Here is a 16,147-nt window from a genome sequence, read left to right as displayed (position 1 = left end):
AGGCTACATCCTGGACCACCAACAAACTCCAGGTGTTAAAAAAAATAGAAAAAGAACCCAGATAAAATGTGTTTTCTGGCCACAGTGAAATCAAACAAAGATGGAAGAAAATCGGGAAGCCCTTGTAAACTAAAGAGCATGCTTCTCAACAGCCCCTGAGCCACAGGAGGGGCCTCGGGGAAAACTTTAAAGTACATTGAAGTGAAGAAATGAAAATACATTCCAAAACTTGTGGAGCTAAAGTAGCACCGAGAGGGGACAGAACAGCACTGAGTGATTCCTTATCAAAGACAAAGAGTGGGACTGGAAGGGCAGCTCAATGGCTAAGAGTGCTTGCTGCTCAGTTGTGAGGACCACAGTTCCGATCCCAGCCCTTACATGTATAACCTCAGCTCTGAGTGGCGGAGAGACCGTAAGATCACTGGGGCTTCCAACCTAGCCATCAAAATACAAGCCACATGTTCAGGCAGAGACCCTGCCTCACAGGAGTAAGCAGAGAGTGAGAGAGGGGGATACTTGATGCCTTCAGGCCTCTGTGTACACACATACACATGAGCACCTGCACGCATATGCGCATGCAGTCATACACACTAACACAGGCACACACACACACATGAATAAAAAACTGAATGAATCTTTTTAAAAAGAGAAAAAATATTTTAAACCATTAATAAAAGTTTTTACTCCAAGATTGTAAAACAACAACAACCCCCAAAACAAAACAAACAAACGAAACAACGGAGCAAAATAGCTCCAAAGCAAGCAAAAGAAAAAAGAGCAGAAATGAGCAAAATTGAAAATAAACAATAAAAAAGAAGAAAAAAGTCAATGAAGCAAAAACTCTGCTTTTCAGAAACTATGACGAATAAAATTGACAGACCTTTAGTGTTTCAAAATGAAAATGAGGTACAGCCATGACAGACCCTGAGGACATCAAAAGCATAGCAAGGACATATTACATGTGAACTTGACAAATGGATGGACCAATGCAGTTTTTCTGAAAGCACAGACTGGTCCTTCTCATCCAGCAGGAAATAACTGGATATTCCAGTGTGGACATTCCAGTAACTACTAAGAACATTGAAATAATAGTTTTAAAATGTTCAAAAAGAAATCTCTAGACCCACCTGCTCTTCCTGGGATACCTTGCCAAATATTTAAATTAGAACTAATGCCTATTTTCTGTCAGATAATAGAAGACAAGAAAACATTTAGCAATTCATTTTTATGAGGTTAGTGTTATTCTGATATTAAAACCAGACAAAGATAGTGCAAAAAAAGAGAAGACTAATAACTATCTTGAATATAGTCTTGAAAATCCTTCACAAAAGAATAACAAGCAGGAGTCCAGAATATGAGAGAGAAAGCATAGACTATATTGAGGAGAGTTACCCAGTGATGAAGAATTTGAAACACAATCAGTGCCATCTACCACATTAGCAACCTAAGGAGGAAACTCCTGATGATCATTATCCACTGATACAGAAAAAGCACCTGAGCTATTTTATGTTCCTAAAAATTTCTTTCAGAAAACAGAGAAGAACGGGGAATGTCAACTTGATAACAAAAGCTGATGAGCACCTGTAAACAGAATTGAACTAATGTTGAAGGACATTTTCTCTATGATATTGAGAACACCACTGTTACCCACCTGACAGTCCTGGCAGCATAATTCGATATAAAAGGCAATAAAAGCCGTACCGATCAGAAAGGAATGGACAGATAATGATTGTCTCTGCAGAAATAGCCAAGGAAACTACCAAAGCTTCTCAGACTGGATCGGTGAATTAAGCACATCTTTAGGCCATAAGAAGAAGACAACACAGAGTCAGTTTTATGTCTACAAACTTGCAGTGAGGGCCGGGGGCGGTGGTGGCGCACGCCTTTAATCCCAGCACTCGGGAGGCAGAGGCAAGCGGATCTCTGAGTTCGAGGCCAGCCTGGTCTACAAGAGCTAGTTCCAGGACAGGCTCTAGAAACTACAGGGAAACCCTGTCTCGAAAAAACCAAAAAAAAGAAAGAAAGAAAGAAAAAAAAACTTGCAGTGAAAAATTTTGGACACAAAATAAAAACATGCTGTTTCTACTAGGAAGAAAATTAAATGCATAGGCTTTTAGATGGATAAAGCATTTCTAGAACTCCTATGCTAAAAACTGGAAAACACCAATGAAAGAAACCACTGATCTTGTTTTGTTCTTTGTTGTTGTTGTTTATTGAGACAGGATTACTCAGTAGCTATGGAGCCTGTCCTGGAACTCGCTCTGTAGACCAGGCTGGCCTCAAACTCACAGAGATCCACCTGCCTCTGCCTCCCCAGTGCTGGGATTAAAGGCGTGTGCCACCACCGCCCTGCAGAAATCACTAATCTTAATAGGTAGACCATGTTCATGGATCAAAACACTCAATGCAAGGTCCACAGCAATTCTCAATGGAAAATACAGGTTTAATAGGACTTATCAAAATTTTAATAACATATACAGATAGATAGGATGTTTTAAAATGCAGATAAAAATGCAAAAGAAATAAAATATCTAAAATAATTTTAAAGAAAGAGACGATGGGAGAGTCAGTTTACCCAATTTCAAGACCTATTACAGTTACAGTAGCCCATACTGATGTTAGTGTTGGGGGAGAGGGTAGGCACACCTATCAATGGGACAGAACAAAGGGACTTAGGAGCAGATTCAAATGCCCACCTAATTTCTGACTAGGTACTGGTCAGCTCAGTGGCATGTGGACAAACTTTCTCACAAATGCCACTGGAGCTATTGGACACCCAGAGAGAGCCAACCTTCATGCAAATTCTGCACTAAAACAGACCACAGGCCTAAGCATAAGATGTAAAACTATAAAAGTTTTAGGAAAATATAGGCGGAAACCCTTTGGGTATGAAGGCTCAGCAAACACGTTTAGATTTCACATCAAAAGCATAGAAGGGAAAGGATCAACCAATCAGACTTCATCAGCGCTAGACATGTGTTCTGGGAGGCCGTGGAGGCTAAGACTGCAAGAGAGCATCTTTAAACCACACATCTGGTAAGTGGCTACTCTGACATGGTGGTCCACTTTGGGGGTTAAGGTGATACAGCCTTGCTGGAGGAAATGCATTCCTAAGGGCAGGGTGTACTTATATATTCCCACCCTACGGTAACATTTTCTGCTTTGTGCTACCATTGAGGATGTGAGCTCTCAGCTTCTGGCTCCAGCCTCCAGGCCTGCTGTGGCTGCCATGCCTCCCCCTTGCCTTGAGGGACTCTTAACCCTCTGGAACCATGAGCCGAAGTCAACTCTCTTTTGCTTAAGTTACCTTTGATCGTGGTTATCACAGCAACACAAAAGCAGCTAATCCACCTAGTACGTAGAAAGAACTGGACTCTGCAAATGAAGACCACCACAAGGCAACAAAACCTCTCAATTAAAAAGTGAACAGGCAAGAAGGTATGCAGATCACAAACAAGCAAATGAAACGTTCAACACTTTTAGCCATTAGGAAATGTGCATTAAAGCCACAATGAGCTAGAGCCATACCTTGCTTAAGCCAGCTAAAATAACAAATAGTGACCCAAGCAAATGCGGGTGGGATGTGGAAGACACACACAGTCTCAGCAATACATATAGGAAAACTATTGATAGATACAACTTGGGTAACTCCCAGAACAGTGCTAAGTAAAAAAAGTTAGTCTCAACATGCATGCTATATGATTCCACATATATCAAATTCTGCAAATGGTAAGATTCTAAAGATGAAGAGCAGAGTAGTGATCACGGAGGACCAGAGGAAGTCAGGAAGAAAGTGGATGTGACTCTAAAATGACAAAAGGAGGGATCCTCTGTATGCTGTAGTTTGGTTGTGACTAGGGAGTAGTCCCATATTGATTCTGTCCCGCCCAGTCCCATAGATATTCAGTCCCAAATTAACATGCAGAGTCTTACATTCATTTTAAACAGGTTGGCCTATTGCTCAGTCTTATTATTAACTAGCTCTTACAACTTAAATTAACTCATATTTCTTATCTATGTTTAGCCATGTGGCTTGGTACCTTTCTCAGTAAGGTATTCTCATCTTGCTTCCTCTGTGTCTGGGTGGTGGCTTTGTTTCTGCCTTTTCTCTTCCCTGAATTCTTCTAGTCTGGTCACCCTGCCTATATTTCCTGCCTGGCTACTGGCAAATCAGCATTTTATTAAACTAATACAAATGACAAATTTTTACAGTGTACAAGGATGTTATTCTACAGCATTTCCCCCTTTTCCTTTTCAAAACAAGAGAAAAGAAAAAGAGTAGAGAAAGTCCTTAAAAAAAAGAAATAGAATAGTTGGGCATGGTGATACATACCTTTAATCCCAGCACTTGGGAGGCAGATGCAGGTAGATCTCTATGAGTTTGAGGCCAACCTGTTCTACAGAATAAGATCCAGGACAGCCAAAGACACACAGAGAAACCCTGTCTCAAAAATACAAAAAATAAAAATAAAAGAAATAAAGATTTTTTAAAAAAAATCCATGTAAAAATGGAAAATGCACAGAGAATCTGGATACTGTATGTATTGTGTTGTCTTTGAGTTGTTTGACTGCTGAGGAAGGAGCAACAGCTGCCTAAAGACATCTGGCTATAAATTGTGTTGGGTTTATATAACCTATATATTTTAAAGATGTCTTGACATCAAATCTTAAGTAAAAAAGATATGCATCTTTGGAGAAGAGGCTTTACTTTTGTTTCCACAGGAAATGAGAGTCTGTGGATTTATTCTTGGTTAAAAAAATAAGGTTGGATCAAGGAAGACTCCTGAAAAATCTCCAATAGGTGCAGATGACCCAGATGACCCAACATTCTAGAGCACTGCATCCAGAACAGCTTCAAGGCTGATGGCTGAGATGGTCCAGTCTCACAGAATACTCCAGTCAGGACTTGACCATAATCCTAAATTTTCTTTGGGTCCCTATAAGATTATGAGCACCCCCAATGAACAGGAAGTAGCCTAGAAAACTATGCCCAGATTCCCTTAAAAAAAGATTATGGATGTTTGTCCTTATTTAGCATGTTGGTTACAAGTTGTTCTAGATAATGGTCAGGACAAAAACTAAACAAAAGAGACTAGATTCAGGGTTTTTGTTTGATAAGAAAGAAAAGGAAATGCTATGGGCTAATGTTCCTGTACATTACAAAAATTTATCTTTCATATTAGTTTAATAAAAGGCTGATTGACCAATAGCCAGGCAGGAAGTATAGGTGGGGTGACCAGACTAGGAGAATTCTGGGAAGAGGAAGGACAGAAAATCAGTCACCAGCTAGATGCAGAGAAAGCTAGATGTAGAGAAAGCAAGATGAGAATGCCTTACTGAGAAAAGGCACTAAGCCACATGGCTAAACATGGATAAGAATTATGGGTTAATTTAAGTTGTAAGAGCTAGATAATAATAAGCCTGAGCTAATAGGCCAAACAGTTTATAATTAATGTAAGCCTCTGTGTATTTCTTTGAAACTGAACAGCCATTGGGACCTGGTGGGACAGAAACTTCCATCTGTACTGGTCCTGATACTGTATCACGGTTGCACTCATTTTGTAATATGTTGTAATTGGAGGAAACTAGCTAAAGACAATACAACTCCTCCTATCTCTTTGTGTGTACTACAGTTTCATTTGAATCTATAAGTATCTTACAATTTTTAATTAATTTAAAAATCAAAGGATAATTAAAGGGGGAAGGATTCAAGAAAATTATAGGTGTGATGAAGACTGAGGCTTATTAGAGATGGTGAGTAGGGGCTGAGGAAGTGACACTGGAGGTGAGAATTAAACAGCTGGGCTGGAAACATGGGAAAAGCTTGGACAGTAGAGAGTCCCAGTTCCTGGGTGATAACTGGCATGTGCAATGTTGAGCTAGCTCAGGGTAGCACTTCCTCTGAATGAAAGCCCTACATGAAGTAAATGGGGTGTGGACATGGTCTACAAGTCAGCCTGCCTTTCTGCCCAGAAGTTTGTTTGCTTCTGTTCCATCCCTGTAGTCTATGTTCCATCCCTGTAGTCTATGTTCCATCCCTGTATCCTCTGTTCCATCCCTGTAGTCTCTGTTTTATCCCCACATTCTGGCTCCATTTTTACACCCTATGCTCCATCCCCGCAGCCTAGGCTTCCCATTTCTACACCCTAGGCTCCATCCCTATATTCTAGGTTCCATTTCTACATCCTATACTCCATCCCTATACCCTAGCTCCATCCCTACATCCTAGGTTCCCTCTCTACATTCTAAGTTCCATCCCTATACTCTAGACTCCATCCCTACATCTTAGGTTCCATCCCTACACACTAGGCTCCATCCCTACATCCTAGACTCCCTATACCCTAGGTTCCATCCCTACATCCTATATCCCATTTCTACAGGCTAGGCTCCATTCCTGCATCCTAGGTTCCATCCCTACATCCTAGGTTCCATCCCTACACCATAGACTCCATTTTTACATCCTAGGCTTCATTTCTACATTCTTGACTCTGTCCTTACACCCTAACTTCATTTCTACATTCTAGGCCCCATCTCTGTACCCTAGGCTGCACCCCTGCAGTCTTGACCCTATCCCTACAGCCTAAGCTCCATCTGTACATCCTACCCTCCATCCCTATAGCCAAGGTTCCATCTCTACATCCATTGTTATAGCCTTGGCCCTATCCCTACAGCCTAGGCTCCATCCCTACAGCTTTTGATCATTCCTGTCTTCCTTAGGCCTCAGTTGCTGTGATAAAACACTATGACCAAGAGCAAATGGGAGGAAAGGATTTACTTCTTCTTATACTTCCAGATTATAACTCATCACTAAGAGAAGTCAGGACAGGAACTCAAGCCAACCTGGAACTGGAGACAGAAACTCAAGTTAAAGCCATGGTGGAGTGCTGTTTACTGACTCACTCCTCAGGCATTGCTCAGACTTCTTTCTTATACAATCCAGGACTACCTGTGCAAGGGTGGCATTGCCACATCCATCAATAATTAAGAAAATGCACCCACAGGCGTGCCTACATAACAATCTCACAGAGGCATTTTCCCAATTGTGGTTCCCTCTTCTCAGGTAACTCTAACTTGTGTCAAGTTGACAATATCTAGCCAGGACAATTCCTGTGGCCTAGGCACCATCACTCAGCCCAAGCATCATTCCGACAGACTAGGCTCCCTCCCTTGAACCTTTTTTCTTTGCTCAGATCTCTGCCTGCAGACTTTCAGCTTTATCCCTTTACTGGGATCAACCAGGGTGGGAGTAAAGGCATGGTTAAAGTTAATATTTCTGGCTGTAAGGACTGAAAATTCACTTCAAAACTAACTTACACGAAAGAAGATGTTTACACACATAAGTAAATAAGGGCTTCTGTTGCCAGTGGCAGAAAGCCAATATGAACTGATGGAGAAAACTCCAAAGGAAAGGATTTAGGTTCCCATGAGCAACAGGTTCAAGGACAATAGCATCGGCTCCTTAATGCCTCTGCTTTCTCCTGGGCCAGCTTACGTTTCAGGTTGGGTGGTGACCAGATGGTCCCCAGCAGTTCCTGGAAGACAGCTCACCAGCTCAGCAGCCCAGGAGAGATAATGGGCTCGTCTCCATACCTCCAGCTAAAGTTCTGAGATGGTGTCTCCTGATCCAGACCTAGACAGTGGTCCCTCCCTAAGCCAAGGACTGAGGCAACAGGAAGTAACACTTTGATTGGCCAGTCCTAGTCAGGTGCTCATCCCTAGAAGTTGAAAGCAGGCCAGATCCACCCAAACTAGGTGGCCTGAGAGGATAGAAGTAGTTACCAGAAGTAGGAATGGACACCGGGCAAGTCAAACTAACACACACCAAATTCTCCAAACAAGTGTGCTTTTTTGTTCTTCTACCTTAGGTTGTGAGTTTCCATCACAAGACATCACAGACTAAGATGGCATTTCAGCGCCATTGCTTAGGAGAGAGCACTTGATCGGATCGGCTTTGGCTACAGTCATCTATAATCTCTCTCTCTTTCTCTGTCTCTGTCTCTCTCTCTCTCTTTCCCTGCCTCTTTCTCTCCCTCCCACCTTCCCTCCCCTGTCTCTCATTGTGTCTCTATGTCTCTCTGTCTTTCTCCTTCCCCCCACCCCATGTGTAATATATTGAACACTTTAATGGGCCTGAAAGTCCTTAGAGAGGCTGACACCTTAAAATTTTCTATTATAGACACTCCAGGCTTCTAGAAGATCTAAATTAGCTCCAAAAGATGTGAGGAATCTATTAGTGAGTTAGGCGTGAACGGAAATAAGTGATTATTGAAGATCCATTTGAGAAAGGCCAAATCTACAGACTTTTCTTTGACTTTCCTTCTGGGATTTGCCGAGGCTGTTATCAAGAAGAAAGCAAGGCTGCCCTGATAATAGGGCACTAGGGATAGCCATGTTCAGAAGGCTCCAGGTAGGCTGGTGGCATGTAGGTACTGCGGTGCTGAGAGAGCAGAAAGGAGCTCGTGAAATGAGATCAGAAGAAATTCAGATGGAAACCAGGCCGGTGGGACTGGAGCCAGGTGGGCTCCCCACTCCTGGCACCAACTGTGAGTGTACAGTCCAGGTCAGAGGCATCAGGCAGGAGGCCATTTCTAGAAATGAAGGCTGCAACTAGGGTAGGGTCTCTGACTTTGTGACGCGTTCAGTGCCCTCATCGGGTAGAGCGGCCAAGCAGTGCAACTACAGGGGGAAAGATACGGAGTAGACATCCGAGCAGGACGTCAGAGCTCCGTCTCTAGAGGGAGAACTTGAAGTCTGAGTCGTAAAGAAGCAGGAGTAGGAATGCCTGTCCAGTGATGGCAGTAATGGTAGCGAGCCTCCCCTGAGCTCCTCAGTATGTCAGCCACTAGCCTGGTGTATTAATTCCTGCAACACCCGTGCTAGCCACAAGACTGGCTGTGAGGGGTGCATGGCACAGAGTCCAGAATATTTTCCAGGAGCATCTGAGAGCAAAGGCGACTTAACCCTCAAGCTGAACATGCCCCGCCTCCTTCTGCGGCACTCACGTCAGTGTCTCCAGTCTTCTCCACTCCAGAATCCCGGCCTCCCACAGTGTGTTGATGTACCCTGCTGCCTCATGCCTCCATGCCTTTGCATGTACTGCTCCTTCTTTCTAGAATGTTCTTCTCTGGCCAGGACTTCTTCATCCTACCAGGACCAGTATTGGTCATCACTGTATTCTGGGAAATTGTCCCTGATTCTCTCTCCTTGCTCTCACAGTCATGGCTGAACAATGTGTCTTTGTACAGTGTGAAGACCGCTGTAACTCCCCCAGATCAAAGTCGAGTGGGAACCACGTCTGAGGGCCTGGAGCTGTGCTTCGTAGACCCATGTGTGTGATGAGGCTTCTTGTCCCTGCCCACCCTCACTGTGGCATCTCTCTTCTGGTCTCTCGGCAGCTTGGCCTGGGGTTCATTTACCTGCTGCATGGCGGCGTCTGTCACTACGCTCAACTCCTACACCAAGACAGTCATTGAGTTCCGGCACAAGCGCAAGGTTTTTGAGCAGGGCTACCGGGAGGAGCCGACCTTCATAGATCCTGAGGCCATCAAGTACTTCCGGGAGAGGTCAGTGCAGACATCTGGCTAGTGCTAGGCTTCTGAAGTCCAGGGCCTGACTTCAGTATCCCTGAGACCCCTGTCAAGACTGGAGCAAATGGTCTGCCTGAGGTGATCTTGGAGCTGGGACAGGTTGGGTAAGAGATAGTATGGACTTTGGGATTTCTGGGATCTCAAAAGTGTTGTGAGTTTAAGATTGTGTGTTGGAGAGGTTGCTCAGAGGTTAAGAGGTTAAGCTCTTCCAGAAGTTCCAAGTTCAGTTCCCAGCAACCACATGGCGCTCACAACCCTCTATAATGAGATCTGGTGCCCTCTTCTGGTGTGCAGGGACACCTTCAGGCAGAACACTATACATAATAAATATATCTGTTTTTTTAAAAATGGTTGCTTAGGACTTATGTGTCCAGATTATAGAAAACGCAGAAAGGAATAACATGTATGTGGTCACCATTCAGCCCTGGGCTACTTTAGCTATGACCAGAAGGCTGAACTGTGGTGACTTCTTTCTTGGGCCCTGCAATGGTGCTGTGTGAAAGGATCCAGCAGTAGGGTTGGTGATGTCACCAGAGATTGGTGACTTCTCAAGGTAAAGGACGAAACCTGATCACCTGTGTATTCGGAAGTAATCTGGGAATAACATGGGTGGCAACAAATAGTGGGTGGGTGGCGAGATAGATAAGTGAATGGATTGATGGACAGACAGACAGAGGATGGATGGATGGATGGACGGATGGATGGATGGATGGACGGATGGATGGATGGATGGTCGGATGGATGGATGGATGGATGGATGGATGGATGGACAGATGGATGGATGAATGGACAGATGGATGGATGGATGGATGGATGGATGGATGGACGGACGGACGGACAAATGGATGGGTGGATGAATGGATGGCTGCTGAATGCTTGGATGGATAGATGGGCAGATGGATGGATGGATGGATGGATGAGTGGATGGATGAGTGGATGGATGAGTAGATGGCTGCTGAATGCTTGGATGGATAGATGGGCAGTTGAATGGTTAAAGTCTGGATGAGTAGGTAAAGGAGTAGATGGTAGCAGATAGATGGACGAATGCGTACATGGACAGGTAAGTGAGTGGGTGGGTAGATAAGGTAGATGGGCAGATGGTGAATGAGGTAGGTCAGTGTTGGACAGATACACATGTGAATGGGAGGATGGATGGATAGATAGGTAAGTTGTTGGATGAACAGATGGATGATTGAGTGATTAGATCATTAGGTGATTGGGTGGGTAGGCGGATGAGTAGAGAAGCAAAGGGGTAGGTGAGTTAGATGGGTAGATTGATGGAAGGAGTAATAATACATGGCAGGATAGGCAGACATAGGGTAGAGGATGGATGTCAGGATTTTAGAAGCTGGAGACCCCCAAGTAGGCCGGACTCCTCTCAATTGTTCTTCTGAAGACCCTCAGAATCATCTGGGGGGACCCCTGGTATTTGGGGTGCCTCCAGTCCCACCTCAATTCATTGATTCTGAACCTACCTCATTCTTATTTCCTAGCTCCATCCAAAGTCATTCCTGGGGGTTGGCTACAGTCTAGTGCTGCCTTGCCCAGTTTTAGTTGCTGGAATCTCTTCTGGGCCATAAAAGACCCTGCACGCCTTACTGCCTCCTACATGCCCAGGAAGTGGGCCCCACCAGCATGGCCAGTTCTGCCCTCCTCTGCCCACCTCCTAGGCTGGCAGTAGCCGATGACAGCAGAGGCAAGGCAGAAGCACTCTGCCTCCTGTCTTGACCACACGCAGCACATCCTGCCTGGGCTCCTATACTGTGGGACTATAAGAAGAGCAGACTCAGCCTGGGGTCTCCATTCTCATGCCCCCCCCCCCGCTTCTGTTTTCCCCAGTGATGGGGGTGGAACCAAATGTCTCACATATGCTAACGCTACTCTCCCAATGAGCTTCACCACAGCCCACACCACCTTCCCCTGAGTGGAGTCCAAGACCAAGCCAGCCAGCTATGGCTGTGCTGGGTTCTGTGTCTAGGCATCTAACACCATCCTTTTGATCTCCCAGTGAGTACCATTAGCTTCATTTGATAAATGAGACTCAGAGATGTGAAGACACTTATTTAAAACCACACAGCAGTGGAGGATGTGGGCCCAGGTCTGTTCAGCTCAATGTTGAAATCTTTTCAAGCTGGTCATGTCCCCGAGGATCAGGCTGCTCAGTGGGAGGAAGCAGACTTAACACCAAACCCAGGCACCTGCTCATGTCCACACAGGTGTTCTGAAACCGTGGGCATGCCTGCCCAGTGCTCACAGACATTGTGTGTCTGGGGGTGGGAGTGGGACTCTTACTGCAGGTATGTGGGACTCTCAGAAGAAGGAGTCTTTGTGATTCGGGAGTCAGCCTTCTCAAGTACCTGCTAGAATGTCCAGAAGGCTGTCAGTAGTGGTGGATAAAGGCCTGGGCCTCCTATGCTTAGGAGAAACTGCATCTAGCTTGCTCTCAGTGATGCCCGAGCCCTGAGGGGGAGCCTGCCCATGAGCACATCTTTCCCAATTCCTCCCTCCTTCCTTGTCCCCTTTCTTTTCTCCTTGTGAATCTTGCAACCACCTGACAGGTGAGTCCCATACCTGGTCTTTGGGTGCAGGGTGAGATGGGGGTGTAGGGAGGGGTGGGAGGGGAGAAAATGAAGTAAAAGCAATACTTTCAGTGGGTAGGACTAAGTGGCCCCAGAGGCATGCCCTCAGGGCATGTGGAGGAGCAGAGGAGGCAATGAGGCACTTTCAGGCAGAGGTAGAACATGAATACCAAATGATGGAGGATGGGCCCATCTCTGATTATTCCAGACCTTTCTTTCTCTGCCTCCTCCTTTCTCCCATGGGCTCTCAGAGACTTCCCTACCCAGAGCTTTGCACTTGTGGTGCTCCATCTGGGGTGCACATCAGCTCACCCCTCTTTCTGGACACTTCTCGCATGTGTGCCCCACATATCTACACTAGGGGCTAGTATCACCTGTGTGCCACTCACAGTACCTGAACCCCCAGGATTGTACCAGAAATCTACTAGGAACTCATGAGGTGATTTCCTGGTGATCCAGTGATCCCAGAGAAGCGTGGATGCTGCCTCCCTCTTGCTTAGCATTTAGCTCCAGCTTCCTTGTCTGCAGACAGGGTCCTGTCAGGGAGGAGGCCGTTCATCCCCAGCTTGGTCAGGAGCTTGTCCCAGCCCAGGTATCCATAGCCAGGACTGGAAGGGGGCAGCGCTCTCTTAAAGCTGTGGTGAAGGACCTGAAGCTCGGCCCCCGCCCCACCCCCGTGCCTCATTAACACTGCAACTGCTTATCCTGCTTCAATACAATCCACCTGGGGAAACTGCACCCTGCGCTGCTGAGAGCACAGCTCATACCATGTGTACCTCACCCAGGCAGCTGCTTCTCCTCAAGCCACAGCTCCTGCAGCCCCAGACTGCTCAGACCCACCATGAGCGCTTCACAGCCTATGTGCGGAATATCACTTTGCACATTCATAACTTAACATTATGCAGAGGTTCATCAAATTTGATTTCCTTTCCCTCCACGGAGAATGTTTCAGCTCTGCTGCCCCGTTCTATTTTCTTCTATTTTTTTTTTTTTTTTTTTTTTTTGTACTGCTCTTTGCCTACAAGCAGCTCAGAGCAGATGACTTTTTTGCATGGCTTTTTCAGGGCAGGGCAGCCGAGAGCAGGAACAGCAAGACACACAGAAGGACTGATGGGAAGCAAAGGGTATCACAGGCTGAGCTGTCCCTGCACTTCTGTGTAACTTGACTCTGGGCGGCCAACAACTCAGGTCTTCTGTGCATGAAAAGAGAATCCAGAGCCCTTGGCGTCTGGTAATGCTGATGTTTGGTTCTCCTGTGATATACTGGGTTCAGGGCCTGGTATACGAAGGCTGTTCATGTGTGTGTGTGCATGTGTATGTGTGTGTGTGTGTGTGTGTGTGTGTCCCTTCTCCTAATGGCCTTGTTGGGCCTCTGAGTGCAGCAACCCCCTGCGATGGAGGCAGGAAACTGCTTCAGATGGATCATTTATGATTTTGCCACAGCCCAACCTGATCCATACACCCTAAACACCCAAATGTGACTCCATTGATTTTCACCACATCTCAAGGAGGTGTGGGTAAAAATGTTGTCCCATTCCATGTGCCAAGTTGAGACACAGAGACATTCAGTGATTTGTTCAAGACCACACAGCTGGCTAGTGCCGTTCCAGGCCATGTAGCCAGCGTAGCATTTACTCGTGGGCCTGGTGATGAATGTGTGGCAGGTACAGGCTAACCTGAGCAGAGAGGGATGGAGGAACCACGTGCGAGGCAGGCAGGTGAGTGCAGCTTGGGAAGTGTGAGCATCTTTGGGATGATGGCAGTCAAAGCAAGGTGCTGACTCCTACCCCCATTGCCATCATTAGAAGAGTCTGTGTCCCACCCCGTCTGTCCTCCTGAGGTCTGGGGACAAACTGATACTCTGGGAAGCTGTTGGGCAGATGGACTTGGGCTGTCCCTTCCTACTTTGCCCCCACTGCCACCCAGCTCCTTTGGGAATTTTCTCTGCAAGAGTCCTTCAAAAGTACGAGGGGCTGTTAGGCAGGTTCTGAGTGACTGGGGGCTTTGAAATATTGTTCCGCCCCCTCTCTCTGTGTGTTTGTGTGTATGTATGTATGTGTGTCTGTCTGTCTGTCTGTCTGTCTCTCTCTCTCTCTCTCTCTCTCTCTCTCTCTCTGTGTGTGTGTGTGTGTGTGTGTGCAAGTGCACATATACACACATACATGTGCCCACATGTTAACACATAGCATTCTCATGGGTAGGGGTAGGATGCCAGCCAGCAAACTAGCTGATGCAGCCCCCCTGATTACTGGCAGCTGGGAGTGGGCACCCCGGTCTGTGAAGCCTCTGGAATTCAGCAGTCTCGCTGTCAGGCTGCCTGCTGTCCCCAAGGAGGGAGTCTTAATTGGCCTCCTGGGGAGTGGGTGGGAGCTGCTGGAGGTGCGCAGATATTTGCAGAGCGGGGTTCCCTTGAATACTTAAATGCTCAGATTTGGTTTAACAGCATGTGAGACAAAATAAGACCTGTTGGGGTCAGAGCCTGGAGAGAACTCAGCCATGTTGAACAAGCACCCTGCCTCCTTGCGGGTGCAGCAGCCTGTGGGAAGCAAGGAGCCCAGAGCCCCCACTCGAGGTAGCCTCCTGCCACCTGCTCCCCTCCCGCTTCTCCGCTGTCCTGATGACTCACACAGGCACACGCTTATGCCTCTGCTCCCTGCCTGTGCGTCAGCCTCTCCCTCTGAAGGCAGCTTGTTCTTGCTTCCCTCCCAGCGTGTCCCAGCACCTGGAGCCACAAGGGCTCTGCAAGGCACGTATTGTTAATTAAAAGCAGGTCAGCCGGGGTTTCCCACGGCAGCCACCCTTCTAGCTCTGAGCCTGCATTGAGCCCTGAGTCCTTGTGGAATCAGACTTTGAATTCAGTCTGCAAGCTGGACAGATTATAAACTCGGATACTTCTGAGGGTGAGGATGGCAAGTTCGAAACCTTACTGGGCTACAGAGTAAGTTCAAGGGCAACGTAGTGTGACTCAGTCTAAAAAGAAGAGTAAATACATTTTTTAAAAGAGAGAGCTAGATATGATGGCAATGCTTTAGTCTAGTCCCAGTACTTGGGAGGCAGAGGGAGGGAGAGCTCTGTACATTCAAGGCCGGTATGGTCTACATAGTGAGACACTGTCTCAATATAAATATATACATATATGTATATATATTCATATTTCACAAATATGTATATATACACACATGAAAATAAATAGAATGACCCTGCATTTCCCACCAAGTTGCTTCACCTCTGGTGAGTTCTGTTATCTGGCTGGAATGTGGGTGTGTCCTACCTCCCAGTCTGGTCAGTAGGTAACAAGAGCTCCAAATTTAGTAGGCATATCCTCTCTTGCTCCCTGTTCACTTCTGAGACCTCCCCGTGCAGGGGGACTCATACCCCCTCCTGTGGAAAAGGCCAGTGGCATCCTGAAAGCTGAGCGTTTTCTATTCCTGTAGCCATCCTAGCAGAAGAGTAGGGACTCTGAAGAGAGACACCAGGTCTCTCCTTTCACTAAGGCAATGAATGAACCCCAAGGAACTGGAATTTCCTGGGAATCTCATGCTGAAGTCTAGCGCAGCCAGGGAGCAGCTTGTCTCCCAGGAGAGATGTCACAGGGCACTGTGGGCCTATCAAACACCTTGTAGACAAGACCAGACCAGAGCCCAGGCAATGATGGGTCAGTGATGGAGACCACACCTTGACCAGGCCAGCTTAGTTATACATATATCCCATCCTCTACTTAAAGAAAAACCACATGCCACAGGGCCTCAAAGATGGACACTTTTACGGTGTGTGTGTTTGTGTCTCATAGTTTTTCTGTATTAGCGCCTCTTCCCAGTGTGGCCACACTGAGTAAGTCTCCTTTCTTTTGTGTGTCACATGGAGTAGAAACGGTTGCAAAAGCCTGTCCCCTGAAGCCAGCTCTCACTGCGTTTCCCAGATGCTCACAAAGCAAGCTGTTCTGGGTGTCGCAGGGTACCTCTGCCTTCCGAGTGACCACAC

General features: G+C 46.4%; 1 protein-coding gene across 4 annotated transcripts in view; it reads left to right on the top strand.

Moving 5' to 3' along the window:
* Positions 1-16,147, top strand: part of Gsg1l (GSG1 like) — a 199,125-nt gene that overhangs the window by 164,552 nt on the left and 18,426 nt on the right. For 3 of the 4 annotated variants that reach the window (XM_038333044.2, XM_038333034.2, XM_038333020.2), the window contains exon 5: positions 9,396-9,563. The exons of the other annotated variant lie outside the window; for it this stretch is intronic. In XM_038333044.2, the coding sequence (XP_038188972.1) occupies positions 9,396-9,563 (168 nt within the window). The remainder of the gene's footprint in view (positions 1-9,395; positions 9,564-16,147) is intronic. 4 annotated transcript variants of the gene reach the window in all.

The sequence above is a fragment of the Arvicola amphibius genome, chromosome 1, assembly GCF_903992535.2.
Source record: "Arvicola amphibius chromosome 1, mArvAmp1.2, whole genome shotgun sequence".
Lineage (NCBI taxonomy): Eukaryota > Metazoa > Chordata > Mammalia > Rodentia > Cricetidae > Arvicola > Arvicola amphibius.
This window is presented reverse-complemented; position numbering and strand designations above follow the sequence as displayed.